Below are 17607 nucleotides of genomic sequence, written 5' to 3'. Positions count from 1 at the left end.
CAAATAAACATAAATTCAATAATTTTATATCATGTTGTCTTCATTCCTTGGTTGTTGGTATGTTACACCCGGGGGGTTAAACTTGGGTTGTAACGGTCCCAAACATTATGAAGGTCACTCTAAGTTATATATATTTTTTTGTCATGCAGTTTTCTTCTTTCACGAAACACTCTTTACTCCAGAAAGTTTTCTTTTAGTCTCATCTGTCAACGAAACATTTTAGGCAACAGTCTTCTGGCTCGTCAAATGGTCTTCAGTGGACTGCAGACTTTCAGCAATGTTCTTTCTGGAGAGCCGTGTGGACATTGTATATCTGATAAGATCTGCAAGTTTGGACAATGTCCAATTCTACATGGTGTGTGTGTGTGGGTATATATATATATATATATATATATATATAAATATGAAGAAGTGAGTGAGAGGTTTAGGAGTTACAACAGTGATAATAGATGGGATAACATTAAACTGTCACAATACTACTTTTAAAATTTGCTTTTGGTAGAACTAATATGACTAGAATGTTAAATGAATGTACAGACTAGTGAGCATGTTTGTGTAAATGATGGCTGTAAAACATTTGACAGTTACATAATGTGTTTTGATTCATGCTGATCTGTTGGTGTCATGTAGATCTATGATAACACTTCCATAATAACTTTGTGACCGTAATGACAGTTCAGAATAACAAAGGAGGATATTTTCCTGTTCTGGAGATGTCGTTTTAAAGATCGTTTAAGGAAGAAAAGCAACAAGAGGGATGAATACATCATTTCATGTTTTAATTACACAGTTACATTGTTCAACACAGACAATAACCTGAATTAGAATGTTTTACAGCTTCACACATCCAACAGAGCGAACAGTTAAAGAGCGGTATTAGCAACAGGGAGGAAAGCATGCAAGAAATAAATACAAATCAGAATTTAATTCTTCTGGCACAGTTTACTTCATCTAAAAATGGCAACAGGACTGTTGAAAGAGGAAAATGTAACAAAACGGAAAAGGTCTTCAAAGCGCCAACCTCTCCTACAGAAACATGATTTTTCTGTAATAATGTATTGCACAATACAGTATAGAATGCTCCCCTACACATAAAAAAAAACATAAACCTTCTTCAGATAATGTCACGGTAAAAACAAGACCATCCTGAGCCACGGCTTGTGGTAAAACAAGTGCTGTATCCACTGTTTGCCATCTTAGCTTCCAAGTCATCGGTGCCTGTGTCACAAGAAGGATCTCTATCTCTGTCACTATCACATCAGATAAGCTTTGAAACTTCACTAGCAGACTTTACTGGTTGGGGCAGACAGAGGCAAATGCCAGCCTGCTATTAATTGTGTGATCTAAACATGTGTTGTACTTATATTAGGTAGACAGTTAAACAACAAGAAACTGGCTGATGTAAAGTTTTAGGAGACCCTTGGATGGTATTCACAACAGCAGAGCCCTTATGTGTTTGCCATCTATAAAATCTGAGCAGAAAAGTAAATGACACCTCAGCACTTACTGCAAAACAGAACATTGTTCTGATCTTTTGTATCCTGCCATTCAATGTTTTCAAGAGGGAGGATCTCAGTGACAAACGGTTTAGTCTCTTCCTCAACAGCTCTGTTTTTTGTGGGACTGCAGCCTCATGTCCCACACAATCAAGCTGAAGATGTCTACTGCTGGGCATAACAAAACAAAACAAAAAAAAAAACCTTCACAAAAGTGAAACCTAAAGAAGAAAGCTGCAGCTTTTGGTTTTATTTTGGTCATCTATAAATGGTCTGTTGGGTTTGGTTTTGTTTAGTTTATCTGAGGGCTTACTTGCAGACAAAGAGGTACACACATAGCACTCAGAGCTGAATGGAACTGTCATCACAGAAGTTTTTTGATGTAGATGTTATGGATGAACGTGGTACTTAACTGCACAAAGCTACTGCTACATGTTGTGAATCATTATGCCACTATTGTCTGTCTGGGATGTTTCATTAAAGCTCTGAAGGTTTCAAGTAGTTTCTACAGAGACACAAAGAAAAAAGTTCTTTTTTTACAAAACATAGACTCACCACCATCCACACACACACACACACACACACACACACACACAGTCATTCATTTGTTTCCTCTGCAAGGCTTTGTAACTGTATGAACACGCAGTATAGATTTTTCAAAGCAGATGCTTTTGTTGTTTAGAGAAGCACTTCTCAATATGGAGTCAACAAGCGCTTTGATTGCTTGAGTAAGAATTCTACACATTGAAACTCATCCAGTTTGTTGAGCGTGCTTTTCACTCCTGGACTCCGGGTGCGTATATTTCAGAACCTTTGGTTAACTGGTGTAGTAGAGCTCTAACCTTATCTCTTGCGGTCTGTTAATACACGCCATGTCAGAGCCTACAATGGCAAATTAGGAGTACTTTGGTCTGTGCTTTTATCAGTTTTAGACAATAAATGGCACGTCATGGTTGATTCAGTGTTCAGTTTGGTGGTATGCAGGACTGACTGTACAGTACATGTGTGTCTACAACTAAATACCACCAGCATCAGTTTTGTTAGTGGGTTCACAAAGTCATAATATGGTGTGTTAATAATTTTCCAAATCATCAGTAATGACAGTTCCTTTGAGATTCTTATGATTGCTTATTAATGTGAGTGTGTCCATGTCTGCTCTCGGCCCAGCTTTTCAAAGTCCAGGTCAGCCTCTCCTGGTAGTTAGCTGTATGCTCACAGGAGGTAGCTAGTTTAAGAGTAGGAGGGAGTGTTGCAAGGAGTGGTCTGTGGTAGTTCAGGAGGAGAGTTGGGGGGGAAAGAAGCATGTTAGACAATAATGCTGAAGTAAAAACTTTAACATAGTAGTTATTAAACACTTACATAAATGCTACACACGGATGCAGGGGTACCTTGCAGCTTATGTCAAATCGGTGTTTTTGATTAAATAGCAATGTTGTTTTTTTGTTTTTTTTTGTTTACCAAGTTTGGTCCAAGTGTGAACGAGGCCAGCCATGTAGAGTTGACAATGATCAATATAAAAGGTGTTGAATCTGTTTAATGGCCTATGCTATTTGGTGACGTATATGAGAAAGACTTAAAAAAACTGAGAGAGATGATGCCGCTCTCTTGGCCTGAAATTAAAGATATCTGTTCCAGATCTGCAGCTTATGCTCAAATTGCATCTTCACAAATAATAATCAAACCAAAAAGCAATATTTCAAAGATTGGGTGATAACATTTGCTTTGATGGTAGCTTAACACTGGTGTGCCACTTCATCTTACATTAATGGCTTGTCCTGCACCATATGAGAAAAATAGCGCCTTTAACCACACACACAAACGAGGACCAAGAGAGAGGATCACTACAGAAACTACAGAGGCTCTTGAGCTAAAAAGGTGGTTAAAAAAAGGTTTGAATATTCCTAAATCTAATGTGAATTAATTGATTTCAAACTGAGCCACCACTTTTAACCCTGTTTTACAATGGACTAAATTGGGCCTTTTTATCTGTAGCAGTCTAAAACACACACTGTTAAGTCAACTCCTGCAGCATGAAGTCCCTTTACGTCTGATAACAGCGGTCTTCCCTAAGATCACATTACACTTTGATTTGAGTACAAATTGAAAAAGTCTTTAACTTGTATGAGTGAAATAACTTGAGAAACATGAATTGTGAGAAAGTCATATTCTGGACATTAAACTTTAAAGGTTTTTGTTATTTGGCAAACACATTTTTGGACCTTTTTAAATACTATGTACATTCACATTAAGTTACTGATGTTACTTTAAATATATCTATATGTATCTATATTATATGACACCCTATGGGCAGTTGCTGAGGTTCCATTCAGTAGCTGAATTCTCTTCATATTGCACCTCCGTCCTCTCACTGTCTTACAATGCCAGCAATACAAAATATTCTACAAGAGGGGTTTCATCTCATTAATATAGATACAACAAATCAAACAATAAGTACAATGTGGGGCCTCCTTCCATAAACAACCATTCCTGCTCTGCCTTCACTGCTTAGCCCGAACTTAAAGGAGGAAAAAGAAAGGTAACAAACCCAAAACAAAGTCCATCTTTCTGGCTATACACAAAGGCAGAACATATGGACATCAGCAACAAGAGACATTTTTGAAAAAATGAAAAGAGGAACAATATCTACAAGCAGGTTCAATCCTCCCCATATGACGGCTTTGTGGCTCTGTCCAAAGCAGGCTGGGCAGACTTGAGTCAAGTAGTTGGGGAAGAGTGTAGAAGGGAGATGTGGGGTGAGGGGAGGTAGAAAGAGAGGAGAACAAAGTTTACACCGCCCTTTACCAGGCTCTTTCATCTGTTTTTCATGCTTTGGAAAAGGAGGGAGTGAATGTAAAGGTAAAAGCAATTCCTTGAAATATCTCCTCATTGTTAGCTTTAAAAACAACTTACAATTTTCCCATACGTCTCCATTGTATGCAATGCCTTCTCGGACAATGTTTTCAAGTTTGCGTTGAGGTTTTTTGGCAGCTCTGTTGCCATGTATCTTCGTCTCCTTTGAGGCCGTGTAGCTTTAGCTCTTTTTGTCCTCTCTACCATTCACAAAAGAACCACACTGTGGCAGGGTTTCCATCAATTTCATCAAGTCTTTCTTGTAGACAAGTTCACAGCTTTGTCCATATTCACTAGTCTGGGCCATCACTGAGGAGTAGCTGTAGTTGTGTCCGGACTGCAGGAGGCAGCTGTAGATCAAAGTAAGTCACAGTCTTTTTCATGTCGGACTCTGCGTCCTGTTCTGCAGCTCCTTCGCAGCCTGGTCCTCTCAGGGCTGGCTTATCTGCTGAGGAGGTGATGTTGCTTTGCGTTTGGTTATGAGTGCTTCTCTTTATCGCTTACTTACTCACTTTGGCAGTGTAATACAAAGGTTTGGATCATGTTATTTTTTTTTTTCATCTTTGAATTCATTTGGGTTCATAATGGTGCAGAGAGGTGAGTCCGGTGTAGATTTTCTTGGCTCGCTAGCAAGGTAGTTAGCAGTTTAAAATTAATTAATTTTCATATCATGAGCATCATCATCACTATTATTCTTTGTTTAGAATATTTGGATTTTTTCTTTATTTATTCCCTTAAAGCCAGAAAGAAACCTTTAATAAACACAAAGCGTGTTTCTGAGGAATAAATTGCATCGCAAGGTTCACTCCTTCCCTCACACATTTGAAAATAAAAGGTTATGCTCCCTGTCTGTCTCCATTAGGAAACTGTAGAAGTGCCACATCAGTGAATCGTTAGTGCACATCTCAGGGCTGGTTACTGTTCCTTCATTGGTGCTAAATTAAAGGGAAATCCTATCCAAGTGCTAATTGGCTTGTCATCCACCAACGATGCTGCCTTATCACAGCCCCTCTGTCCGTACATGGACAATATTTAACATGCTTCCATGACTGAGGGCACATCTTCAAGTCAAACCTCATGTTCTCAACAAACACATCTGATATGTTTCTATGCCAGAGAAAGGAGACACTGCAATATTCATGCTTTACACTACACTCAACCCCTGGCTGGAATCTTTGTATCTGTGGCTGTGGTTGTAAAATAGAGAAAGGTGATATAGGGGGAGGGGGGGAAAACCAGTCTGTCATCAGAAGATTATCAGAAGAGGTTGCATTTAGAGGGAAATAAGGATTGAAGCAGGGTGGGAGGAAAGAGAGCAGTGTGCGATGAAGATTCCTCAGTTTGGTTTTGTGTGGAGTGTGGGCACTGTCACTTCAGAATGCCAGGGAGGGACAAGGGTCAGCGAGAGGTGGCATCTAGAAGGGCAGGGGTAGCTGGAGTTGTGGAGCGAGAGGCACTGCTGGAACTGCTCTCTTTGGGGCTGGCGGAAACACTTCCACTACCGCTGCCAGCACCTCCCGCAATACTGCTCTGGATTGCCAGGGACAGGGGTCCTGGAGGAGTGTTCTCGGAGTGGGTCGGGGGAGCACTGGAGGATGCTGACGAGGCAGAGGAGGAGGAGGAGGGGGTACCAAGAGGGACACTACTGCCCCCTGGCAGCCCCTGTAGGCCTTGACCGCAGACATGGTGGTGCTTCTCCCAGTCTTTGTGTTGGCAGAAGGAGCCGCAGTAGCGAGCTGTGTTGCAGCCGCTGCACGTCTCGCTGGCTTTCCTCCCGCAGTTCCAGCAGCTCTGTTGAGACAGTAATGAGAGAGTGGGTCGATAAAAATAAGTATCCTTTGTATCTCAGGATAGCAGTTTTCTTCACTTGAAGAAACACATGTTAAAACTTAAAATTTTACTTTTATAATCCAGTTTTGTGTCCGATCCTCACTTTTTTTTGTTACACTATGTTTAGAGATCTTGTTGCAAGGCAACTGGTTTGCATTACCAGCAGGTGGTGGTCAGCTGCTCTGTAATGGTTTCAGCCTGGCACTTTGCTTCAGCCATCTGGGTCTGTTGGCTTTTAATTACAAAGAAAACTGGAGCCAGTATTATGAAGCGAGTTCAACACACCCAGGATCTTTTCATTATCTGGCTTCACAAATTCTAAGCTGAGATCATGTAAAGTTGTGTTATTACGCTGGTTATCAACTCGGTGAGTTCACCCAGGTTTTATGACTCAGGCCATGAGCACCAGCTGCAGAATATGAAGTGTCAAACAACGTGGGAGCAAGTGAAGATTAAACACAGACATGTAATTCAAACTGGTCATTTTTATATGACATACGGGCCGTGAATGTTGACAACAAACTGTAATCCTGTGATCTGAATATAGTTTTCAAAACATTGTTACCTGGGTGTCTTATAAAATCAACATATGCAGATATTTAGCTAAACTACATCATGAAGATAGCCTGGAAATGTAGAATGGAGCATGAAAAAAAAAACAAAAGGAATTTTTGGTTCTTGCAAATCGTACATAATCAACTATTACACTTTTTTCTATCAAGAGGAATTAAGTTAAAGACAAAAATGTGGGTTAGGAGGAGTTTTGTAATACTCACTTCACTGGAATCTTCCTGCTGGTTGATGACCGTTAATGCGTCTTCAGAGGCTTGTCTCTTGGCTTCAGCCAGTGCCCTCTCCATTTTAGATCGTTCGGCAGAAATCATCTCATGAGCCTTCCTTTCGGCGTCGGACACTGCCTTCTGCAGCTCTGACATGGCCTGTCGCTTCACCTCATTCACTGCCTCCTCTGAGAAACAAAGAAAGGGACAGAGGGTGTCAGTGCTCATGGCTATCATCTCACCCTGCCTGTTCTGTCATTCTTTATCAAGGCTCTTTAAGTTTCCATCTTGTTGTAGTTCAACAAGCAGATGTACATCATCCAAGATGTAAAACTTTCTGCCAGAAAGTGAATGAGCCAGACTTCAGTAATTAATCCAAATATATCTGGTCTCAATGATTCTCGCTACTGACAGCAGCAGATGTCAGCTCCTACAAGTTCATCCAACACTCTGAGAATCCATGTTTTGATCGTTGTCATCCTGTCATAAGAATAATTTTAATAGCAATTGTTTGACAGAGTTTACAGCAAAGAGTGAATGATTTTTCCAGCAGTTGGCACTCATATTTCCACCGCAGTACTTACTTCAGTGGAGCTTTTGTCTTAGGGTCTTCTAGTATTAGAACCCTGCATAAGTGAATAGACTTTGTTTTTACTGTAGGCAGGTGGACAGACTCCTTTCCAGATGGCAGACTAAAAAAGAAACTTTCTTCTCAGTTTTACAAACTGTTGCCATCTTTCATGACGGGCTTCAAAGTGCACAAGAATTGTATGGTACCTGATTTCTTACAGGACTTTATTCACCTGAAAAATAAGTTGCCAAACATACAGTAAACTTCTTATTAATCAAATCATAATGTGGTATCTTGTCTTCAAAATATGAATCGCTCATTTTCTTCTTGTGATCAAAGCAGCATTTCTAAAGCTTAAATGATACTTCTCACTCTTCCTCCAGTTCCTTCAGTTGTGTCAAGCTGGCAGAAGAACACACATGAAGAACTTAAATGAAACGCATACAAGAGGACTGCCAGGTGTGATAGACCAACCAAAACGGAGGAAGGGCTGATACCGTTCTCTCCATTGCTCCCCAATTCCTCCACTCCATTTTTGTTGCAAGGAAACTCATAAATACTTGTCACTTTTCCTTGCCGATCCACTCCAGTTGTTTCAAACCACTGTGCAAAAAGATAGGCAATGGGGGAGTCTTATCCACAACCTGCTGTGTATTTGCACATGGTGGCGTGCTCATGTATGTCTGTGTGAGCTTGTGTGCATGTCTGTCCTTGACTTCTATGCTCATATCCTAAAAAAGTTGGTATTCTGTCAGTCCTGTAAACATACAGTCTCTTCTCAAGACTTTCTGTCATCCTGTCTCTACCTTTACCCTTCATTTTTGCTCACACACACAAACACACACACACACACCTTTCTCTTTTTTCTCTACCTTGCAAACACTATCTCCATTATTCCAAGCTTCTCAATTATCTGGCCTAATGCATGCACCGGTAAGATTAGTTTGCAAATTTAATTAATTCTTATCAAGGAGACTGCATAGCAGATGCTGGGGCAATTAGCACTTAATGGAAAACACGGGGGCAGCAATATTAACGTTTTAATTCCACAGGGATTTGCAAGTCCCTGAGACGTGTTATTTCTGACTACTTTTTCACACTTCAGATCTTAGTTCTCAAAAGCGCTGCTGTCTCTCAACCTGAACCAGACCAGAGAATACGTGTCTGGTTTTAATTAAAAGCAAGAGATGCTGCAGCTACACTTGGCAGACTACCTAGCTGCTGAGATAGAAGTGACACATACACACACATGTATAGGCACACAAACACTAGATGTGAGATGTTGAGAGTGAGATATGTTACTCACCCTGCTTGTTTTGAAGGTGCTTTAGTGCTGGGGAGAGCGGGATGCTTGTAGTACCTGTATGAAAAACAACTGCAGTTAAAAGAGCCTTTTCTGCTGGTGAAAATGCAGCACAGTATTTTGCCGGCAGCAGCAGCATCTTTCATCCACAGGGTATTGGAGTATGAGTGCAACATAATAGTGCTGGGACTGAGGTGAAACAGGGGCTGAGCCAAACGACTCTTGGGATGGGCTTTATCTAACATGCAGCAAATGAGAGGGCCCATGCAATGCAGCACTCCCACCTTCTGCCCTTTGGCTGCAAAAGGAGCCACAAATATCAACAACAGTTTAGATTTTTTTTAAAATGTATCTTTATATCAAAGTTGTCTTTTTTAAAATTTACATACGTTTGTGTGTGAATTAAAAAAAGAGGACAATGGAGAACAGTTAAGCTCCAACCTGTCCTGCGCTGCTGCGGCCCACCGTAGGACCGGTGACTGCATTTTCACTGCAGCTTTAACTGCAGTGGCCTTTCATAGTGGTGACAGATGGAGGGCATTTAGCCCTAATGACACAGAAGGCCTCCAATCCTCTGGCCTGACGGACCTATGGATGTAAGGCCTCTGTTCTGCCTGTCTCGGTAGCAAGACTGATGATGTGCGTGTTGTTAGTCTGTGTGTGGTCAGTCATGAAGACAATAGTGAGAAGAAGATACTCTGCTCTTACCAGCTTTTCTCCAGATTTCTTCAGGCAGATATCCTGAGGGAGGTCTGTGTAAGAAGTCTCTGTGGATCTCTGAAACACACACACACACAGGTACCCACTTTGTTAAACTCAGACAGTATCCAACCCCTCAACTGCATCATCACACATCTATCCAGTTCAGTGTTTTTGGGAACAACAGAAATTATTTGTGTGGCAACACAAGTAAATAAGATGTCCACAACTTTTTCAAACATTGCTGCCATGGATACAGGCAATAGAAATTAATATAATTCTTAATTATGAATGATCATGCCAACAAGGCAACAATGTCAACAAGGGAGTAATGAATTGGCTAAAAAGCCAGGATTTGGATTGCCTCACAGAATGAGCTCAAATTTGCAAATGTGCTGAAAAATATGATAATCTGACAGACATTTTGTGTAGAAAATGACACATTAAGGCATTTTCAGCATCCCAAATGAACCCTACCTTGCTGTGAGTGTTTTACTTTTGCCAAACAAACCCTGTGTGTGTTTGTCTACCTGTCTGTCTGCCTGACTGCCTTTCAGCAGCCGAGGAAGTTCCTATGGGCAGTGACTCGCTGCTGCTAGCTGTGTTGGAGGAGGAGTTGTGGTGAGGAGGAGGAAGAGTAGGAGGAGGAGGAGGAAGGCAGTGCTGTCCGTTGCTCCCACCTTTTTTCATCTCCTCCACGTCGCTGTAGCGTCGAATCCAGTGATTCATCTCCTCCCGGTCCGCCTCCTGACAGCGTCGCAACACAGTCAGAGAGCGCCGTGTCTTCTCTACCATGTCCATGATGCAATTCAGGAGCTATAAAGCCAAAGGATTGCAGACAGGTTTACATAAAGTCATAAGTGAGCAAGAGAAGATGTTCTTCATCAATTTAGAAAATGTACACCCTTTCCTCCTATACATATACTCTGATCCCTGTGAAACATTTAGTGATAACTACAGTTTTCATAATGGAATACCCATTAAAAAAAAAACCTCATGTGCTCAAACTTGTTCAAAATGAAAGACTAAACCACCAAGCATATTTTCCATCCTTAAACAGACACCACCTAGCTAGCAGGTAACTTCATGTTACTGTTTCTGCCGGTCTGTTTATGGATTGTGTGTCTGTCAGTGAGTTTTATCGTATAAAAACGTCACCACAATGATAATGTAACAGCTGGTCTACCGATGAAAAGGTTGAGCTAATTCCTTACAGCCCTCTTGTCTTTTCTCTGACAACCCAACAGATTTCTTGTCTTTTCTCTCTGTCTTGAAAGTGTCACTTTCTTTTCACAGTGCACTTGTCTTTCCAGACCCAGCAAGGTCTGCTAATTCAATCCATATCGCTATTCCCATTCATCTTCACCCCTTCTCTGTCTCTACCTCCTCTCCTCTGTCTCTCTATCACCTCCCTCCCCCCTGCATTAGCTATATTTATTTCAGTGAAGTGTTTCTAATTTGGCAATGGTCCAGGCCTGGCCAGTTCTCTCCTTGACTGCAGCTCTTGTCTCAGCTGCTCAACCCAGCTGGAGTTGCTCTCTGCTGGGTTCTGAGCTCCATCTGGGGCCCCGTTTCTATCTAACACGTTGTGTGTGCATGTACACTTGTGTGTCTTGTGTACATGATTTTCTCTTCATGGAGTTGGGTGCTAGGAATCCAGATAGGTGTTTGTCAGTTGTTAATTTACCACACTGACACAGACCCCCCTAAGGTCAGCTGTCAGTCTACTGCTAACTCAGCTGGGACGAAGGCTGTTGTCAACAGTTCCTGTTGATGTCATCTGCTTGCCATCTTTAGCCCTAAAACTAGCTTTAATCACCCGCTAATCTCTTTACCCTTTTTTTCCGCTGCTGCAATATTATAGAAACAAAGATATGGTCTGGAGTAAGCATGGCTGTCATGCTAATACATACATTATCAAGATGTTTCCATTCTTCTGCCCACTCTCGATCTGTAAGACGATGGTCAATCACCTCCTCCTGGCGGGCTCCATGTACTGCTGCAATCAAAACAGATCGGACATCTCTGTTAGATGCTTATGCAGTAAACTTTTGAAAAAACACAGTAAAAACTGCAGCATTCTGACACACATAATTCTTTTTCAAACCTTTTTATTCAAATTTTTTGAAAAGAAAGTGGTTCAAATTGCACAATATTTAATTCGTTATATTTTTCTGCACACATAATTGCTGTATGTAATTATATAAGAAATCACTAAAGCTATTTCCTATATGCTTACTTTGTCTTTCCAAGGAATAAATTGCTAATTTGCATTATTCTATTCAAATATAGCACAAACAAAAATGAGTTGATGTTATATGTGAATAATCATCAAATCAACAAAACAGTATTGTTGTTGTTGTTTTTTCAATAGCAAATAAAGAGCCTTTTGCACTTTATATAACACCACGTCATATCAAGTAAGTAAAAAAAATAGGGAGATGAATTAATTTCAGATGGAGGCATACATGGTTGCCACAGTTGTCTACATGAGCATGTATGGCTGTGTTCTTAATATAGATGCGCAGCCACAAGGATTATCAGACTGGACTGACAACTGGCCTTTATTCTCCACATACATCCAACTTATGTTCACACAAACTCAGTCAGTCTTGACCTTACAGTTGTACACCAAATTACTCAATAGTAGATCAATAGAACTACCAAACGGCATGAATGTTTTGCAGCTGTTGTACCTGTCTGTCGGTGCCTGTCTCGAACATCACGGTGTTCATTATGCCTGTACGCATCTCTGTATTGGTGTGCCAGGGCCATGTCCTCTAAGCGATAGTGCTGCGGCCCCATTTGGGGGTTGGGTGGGTGGGTCAGGCCGTTTGGAGGGTGTGTGGGGAGGCCGTTTGGAGGTGGGTGAGCGGGGAGACCCGTACTAGGGCTGAAGCGTTGGCTGGGGCTGATGGTGCAGGGTCTCTTAGCCAGGTGCTCCGGGTGCAAGCCGTCTCTCTCTGAGTTGTCTTTGGTCCTAATGGCGTGGACATGGGAGTGAGCCAAAACATGACTGAATGTTAAAACACTCAGCTGCAACCTTTCAGAGCAATGTTTTTTGCAGACACTAGATAACTCAGGCACCTCACAGTTTGTTGAGTATGGTATGAAAAAACAGACAATTACTGTGAAATGTACTGTGAAGTGCTGTGATAATCAAGACATGAAAAAAGTCAATAAATAATTTAAAACCTTGGGATAGAAGTTATAGACAGCCTGACACAGTCTAAAGGCCTATAAACAAGAAGTGTAGCATGTGCACCATATTACAACCAACAACAAAACGCATCAGGGCCCAGATCTTCAAAACAACAGATAAATGCTTGCCCATTTAGAAAGTGCTGTGCTACATTATTTTCATGGTACATATCTCAGTTCAGTTTTACAAAGCTAATCGTATCCAACATGAAGTTACTTGATTTTTCTCCAACTAGTCTCTTCGGGCTGTCCCAGACTACAATAAGTGATGTGAAGACTTTTACAGGTTGAATATACAATGCCAGGATATTACTTCATAGTTCAGAAAAACTTGCCACTTTCAAGGTGAAAAAAATCTTTGAAATTGTTTTAAAATATCTGCTCTAATTCTAAACAATTACAATATTTAAACATTTTGTAGTAGGAAGTGTCTAGTATTTTGTATGGTAACCATTCCTCTTTGAGAAGCTCAGACATGAAACACAAACATGCTTTTTATTTAGTTCAGAAACTCAAACAACTCATACACATATGAATGAGAGCTGATTGTTGATCGGTTACAGTAAGGCACTGCCTCTCCAAAGCTTCTGCACAGCTGTACACCATATGTATCAAACAAACCACGTCCAACTGTACACCCTGTGTCTCAAGCTCTTAATCTGAAAATCCCTCTGCCTTCTCTTAGATTGTGAGTATTTCTCCCTCCCACCCTGCTCTCGGGCTTAAGGGGCAACGGGGGCTGTGTATTTGACAGATGTTTAGTCGCACTCATTTGTGTCTGTGTACTTTAAGTGAGTGTGTATCTGCGTATGTGTGAGAAAGGTTGTGTATTCAAGCCATCTGGACAGTTTAAATGGGAGTGTTGATATTAATCTGTTTAGCTGGATGGCAATAGCCAGGCATTCAGATGGAAATCACTCTTTATCATCACAGGGATCAAAAGCGAATAAATGCAATGCTGCTGCCACATGAGGATGACATGTGCTCATGTGTGTCTCTGTATTTCATGTGCATGTATGCGTATGTCAGCTACACTCACACACATCCCTGGCTGTAGTAGCCAACAAATCAGAGGAACAGCTGGCACAACCTTGGCTAGGTCCCCAACCAACCAACCAACCAACCAACCCCCCCCTCTCCAATGAGCCCTACATGCTGCGTATAAGCCTGAGTTCAGGAGGCGGAGGTGTTTGGATTACAGTGTGATTGCACATCCAGCTTCTATCCTAGTCACCACCATTCACCTCCCAACACCCTGCTCAGGATCCCAAACATACGGGCAGCTGCTGGGGCCATTAGGTCAGGCAGGCGGAGAGAGGATAAGGGGTAAAAAAGTGATGAAAAAATAAGGACAGTTCCAGAAGGATGGATGTGTTATCTTTTTTGCTTGGTCAGTCAGACAAAGAGGTTGGGAGAAATGTGTGGAACAATAGCAAAGTAAAGCTCTGTTATGTCAGTCTTCTGTGGGATTAAAGACATTGACTATACTATACACTTCTAGCTCGCTTTGTCAGATCTCTGTTTTGCCTCTAACCCTCTCTTTGTATATTCTTACTCTGCATTTATCTCACTCCTCCCTCCAAGACAGCTGCCAGTCTGGCATCAGGACTGTCCAGACTTTTGCCTCCCGCACAGAGGATTTATAGTTTTCCCTTGTCGCTTGGCATTAAGAAACACGCTAAAATATTTCATTTATAATAGTCTGTGTGAGGGTCTGCCAATGCATGCAGACTTCTGAGGTCTGTATTTTCTTGTGTATGGATGAGAGACGCTACCTGTCAGGAGTCCTTCTCTTGCCATGCTCATTCATCTCCAGCATGATCTCGGAGGAGTCAAGGGGCGAGCTGGCATTGGCATCCAGGAGAAGCTGCTCGTGTTGGGCCAGATACTGAGCTGGAGTCTGTTTGGCCAACCTGGCACAGTGAAGCAGTTCTCTCTGCAGCAGGGGCAGGTTTGCCTTCAGAAGTTAAAAGACAGGAAAACATACATCTTTGCTTTGGAAATGAAATATTGAAAAAAATGTTGAAGGAAGGATATAGATTTATTGAACTAATCTTAGCATTGAGAGGAGAGTTAAGTGAACAAGAAGAGAGCTTGAAACTCATTGTGGAACACTAGATAGATGGGGTGAGAGTGAAATAATGCCAGATTAGGCTGAGAGGTAAAAAGAGAGTGATAGATGAAGCGACAGGATGAGATAAGACAGGTCCCTTGACACATTCCTCCACCATGTGTCTCACTCTTGTTGGGGTGTGCTGTTGTGTGTATTATATATGTGTGTGTGTGTAACAGTGCTGTCAAATAGCTCTCTCAGACCTGTCTGCTTGATATAACACAGCTATTGCTGCAATGTCCCAGATGTGGAGGATCATTGCACGCTAGGAGGTCTGACACACTCATACACACTTTCACACATCCCCTTTCTAACCACATATTTATATGCACATCCTACCGTTCTCTGCATTTACTATGATGGCTTGTATAGGTTTATAACACATCAATTTCTGTATAGATTTACGATTATGACAAGGATTCCTTTCCAGTTTTTATTTGAGACAAATAGAAAGGAGAATCCAACACACAAACTCATGGTCCTTCACACTTGCCATGAGGGCAGAGTTGGAAAGACCTAAATCAGTTTACACAAGTACAATACCAAAGTGCAACAGTAGTTTGCATGTGTATTTCCATTTTAAGCTACTTTTCACTAGTTATGACGATTTTTTATTTGGAAATATATTCTTTCTTCGCCATTACATTTCTCCAACAACTTCAGTTGTGTCTTATTTAACCAAGAAGATTCTACAATATACATGATAATATATAAAGCTTAGAGAAAAAGTGAAAAAAAATCACATTTTCTGTGGTATTGCATTTAAGACAATTTCTATGAATTCCAAAGGATAATGTTTCCTGGCTTCCGTCTCCTTGACCACGGCTGGGATTTGTCATACCACTTGCTTTTCTCTTTTGCTCTATAGCAATCCCAAATGAATCTGGGATTGGTTCTGGGAATTGCAAGCCAGCAGCTGTCACTTTAAATGCATTTCAGATTTACAAACCACGAATAAGTTACCAGCAGGATTCTAAAAACCTGCCAAGTAAGGTTCTTACGCTTTCCTCTGATGATAAATTCTGATGATTTAAGCACATCATCAGAAATTATCTTAAGTTCAAGTTAAACATTTTTATCACTAACCAAATATTATTATCAGTAAGCTACTTTTATTTAAGTTAAGGATCTGAAAACTTCCTCAAACAATGCAATGTTTTTTTAGCCTGTAAAATGCAGACATCAGGTCTGAATAATTTTACATCAAAGGGCATTTACCTTTAGGAAAGGAATGACAAAAGGTCTCAGTGGGAAGTTTGTGGCCTCGTGAAGTTTGGAGTGAAACTCTTCAATGGTTAGAGTGGAATTCTGTTCAAGACAATAGGAAGTGTGTGACAAAGAGAGAACACAAGCTTAAAATAGGTACTATAAATATGTGAAATATATCACAAAATAACTATGACAGCATGCTATCATGTAGCAAAATAAGGACATTGGATTTGGTTTACAAGAGGAAAAGTCACAACATACCACCAGTCCCAACACAAGACTACGAACTCTCTCTCCAATCTCAGGCGAAATGTCGTTGCCAAACTGCTGTAGTGTGGTCAGAAAGCGCTTTAGCTTGCAGAGCTGCCTGGCACCACAAGCTGGTGGGAGCTGCTGATTGGACAGCGAGGCCGTGGAGGACATGGCTGGCCCGTTACTGAAGCCGTTGGGAGTGGACGGAGCACCGTTTAACGACGTAGGAGAGTGGCTGCTCCCGTTCAGCACTGCAGATAAAAAGACAAAAGGTTGACACGGTGAAAATTGGGTCAGTAGTTTTGGAGTGGCCTGCGGGGCATCTGACAGAACTAGGGACATGATGAGGGCAGTTGTCATTATATCCTTCTGATAGAAGACCGTGTGGTCAAGATGAAAGTTAAGGAGCGCGCATGATACTCAGATCCTTAAAACAACTGAAGGGCTTCTATTTTCTGTAAGTTTGAATACTATTAGTCATTTTGCAGTAACTTTAGCCATATCACAAGGGCTACCATATGACCCCCTCAAGCCCCTCCACCTCCCCTTGTATCAGTCTATGCCTTCTCACTCACTCACTAGGACACAGCTATAAGAGGAACTTGTTAAAGATGAGCCAAAAATAGTCCTGTGGGCTGTGTTACTTCTATTCCAGTAGCAGGTGTGTAGCTAAATCTGGTCCTGCACATGTCCACCAGCTGAAAGTAGATTTGCAGCTTTAAGGTTCAGAATAGACAGCATTCATACACATATATAAGCACTCACATATTCTTCTTAATGTAGGCACAAACAAACTCATAAATACACAGTAGCAAACACACACACAAGTTTGACCTGACCCCTGAAATGCTCTTCTTCAGTCTGTCCTGGTTCCCTATATAAACATATGTGTGTATAACTAATGAAGACAAAATGTAACATGATGTTCTCTCTTTGTATGACATGTCTGATCTAATATCCTTTTAAAATGCTTGTATAGACCTATACCGTGAGACACTGTTGACTGTAAGGCTACACCTGGTTCTCATTCTTGAATAAAGCCCATATATACTGTTCGGTTGTTCGCTGGTTTAGTTCCCGTGGTTCCTCTCAGGCATGTTTGTTGCTCTAATCCATGGGTCGAGGGCCTGAACACATACGGACTAACCCATGTGATCCCGACAGTCAGCACTTGTGTTCTGGTTTTAGGAAGAGGGAGAGATGCAAGAAGCGAGCTGCTCAGCTGACCGCCCAACACGACAGGTGAAACAACATGGCCTGTCACTGCTATATAGGGAAGAAAGTAGCCTACACACTGCAACGGC

The 17607-nt window shown here is 41.3% G+C and overlaps 1 protein-coding gene across 3 annotated transcripts in view; it reads right to left on the bottom strand.

Moving 5' to 3' along the window:
* Positions 1–1611: 1611 nt before the first annotated feature.
* Positions 1612–17607, bottom strand: part of cbfa2t3 (CBFA2/RUNX1 partner transcriptional co-repressor 3) — a 41863-nt gene continuing 25867 nt past the window's right edge. For 2 of the 3 annotated variants that reach the window (XM_072380730.1, XM_072380732.1), the window contains exons 3-12: positions 16313–16554; positions 16061–16150; positions 14505–14686; positions 12225–12508; positions 11442–11527; positions 10059–10344; positions 9538–9606; positions 8833–8886; positions 6953–7143; positions 1612–6137 (exon numbers count right to left, since the gene is read on the bottom strand). In XM_072380730.1, the coding sequence (XP_072236831.1) occupies positions 5745–6137; positions 6953–7143; positions 8833–8886; positions 9538–9606; positions 10059–10344; positions 11442–11527; positions 12225–12508; positions 14505–14686; positions 16061–16150; positions 16313–16554 (1877 nt within the window). In that variant the 3' untranslated portion in view covers positions 1612–5744. The remainder of the gene's footprint in view (positions 6138–6952; positions 7144–8832; positions 8887–9537; positions 9607–10058; positions 10345–11441; positions 11528–12224; positions 12509–14504; positions 14687–16060; positions 16151–16312; positions 16555–17607) is intronic. The other variant, XM_072380731.1, reaches the window with a different exon arrangement.

The sequence above is a fragment of the Leuresthes tenuis genome, unplaced genomic scaffold (genome assembly GCF_036924035.1).
Source record: "Leuresthes tenuis unplaced genomic scaffold, fLeuTen1.0.hap1 SCAF_2, whole genome shotgun sequence".
Taxonomy (NCBI): domain Eukaryota; kingdom Metazoa; phylum Chordata; class Actinopteri; order Atheriniformes; family Atherinopsidae; genus Leuresthes; species Leuresthes tenuis.
Note: the sequence above shows the minus strand (reverse complement) of the source record. Positions and strands in the feature narration are given on the sequence as shown.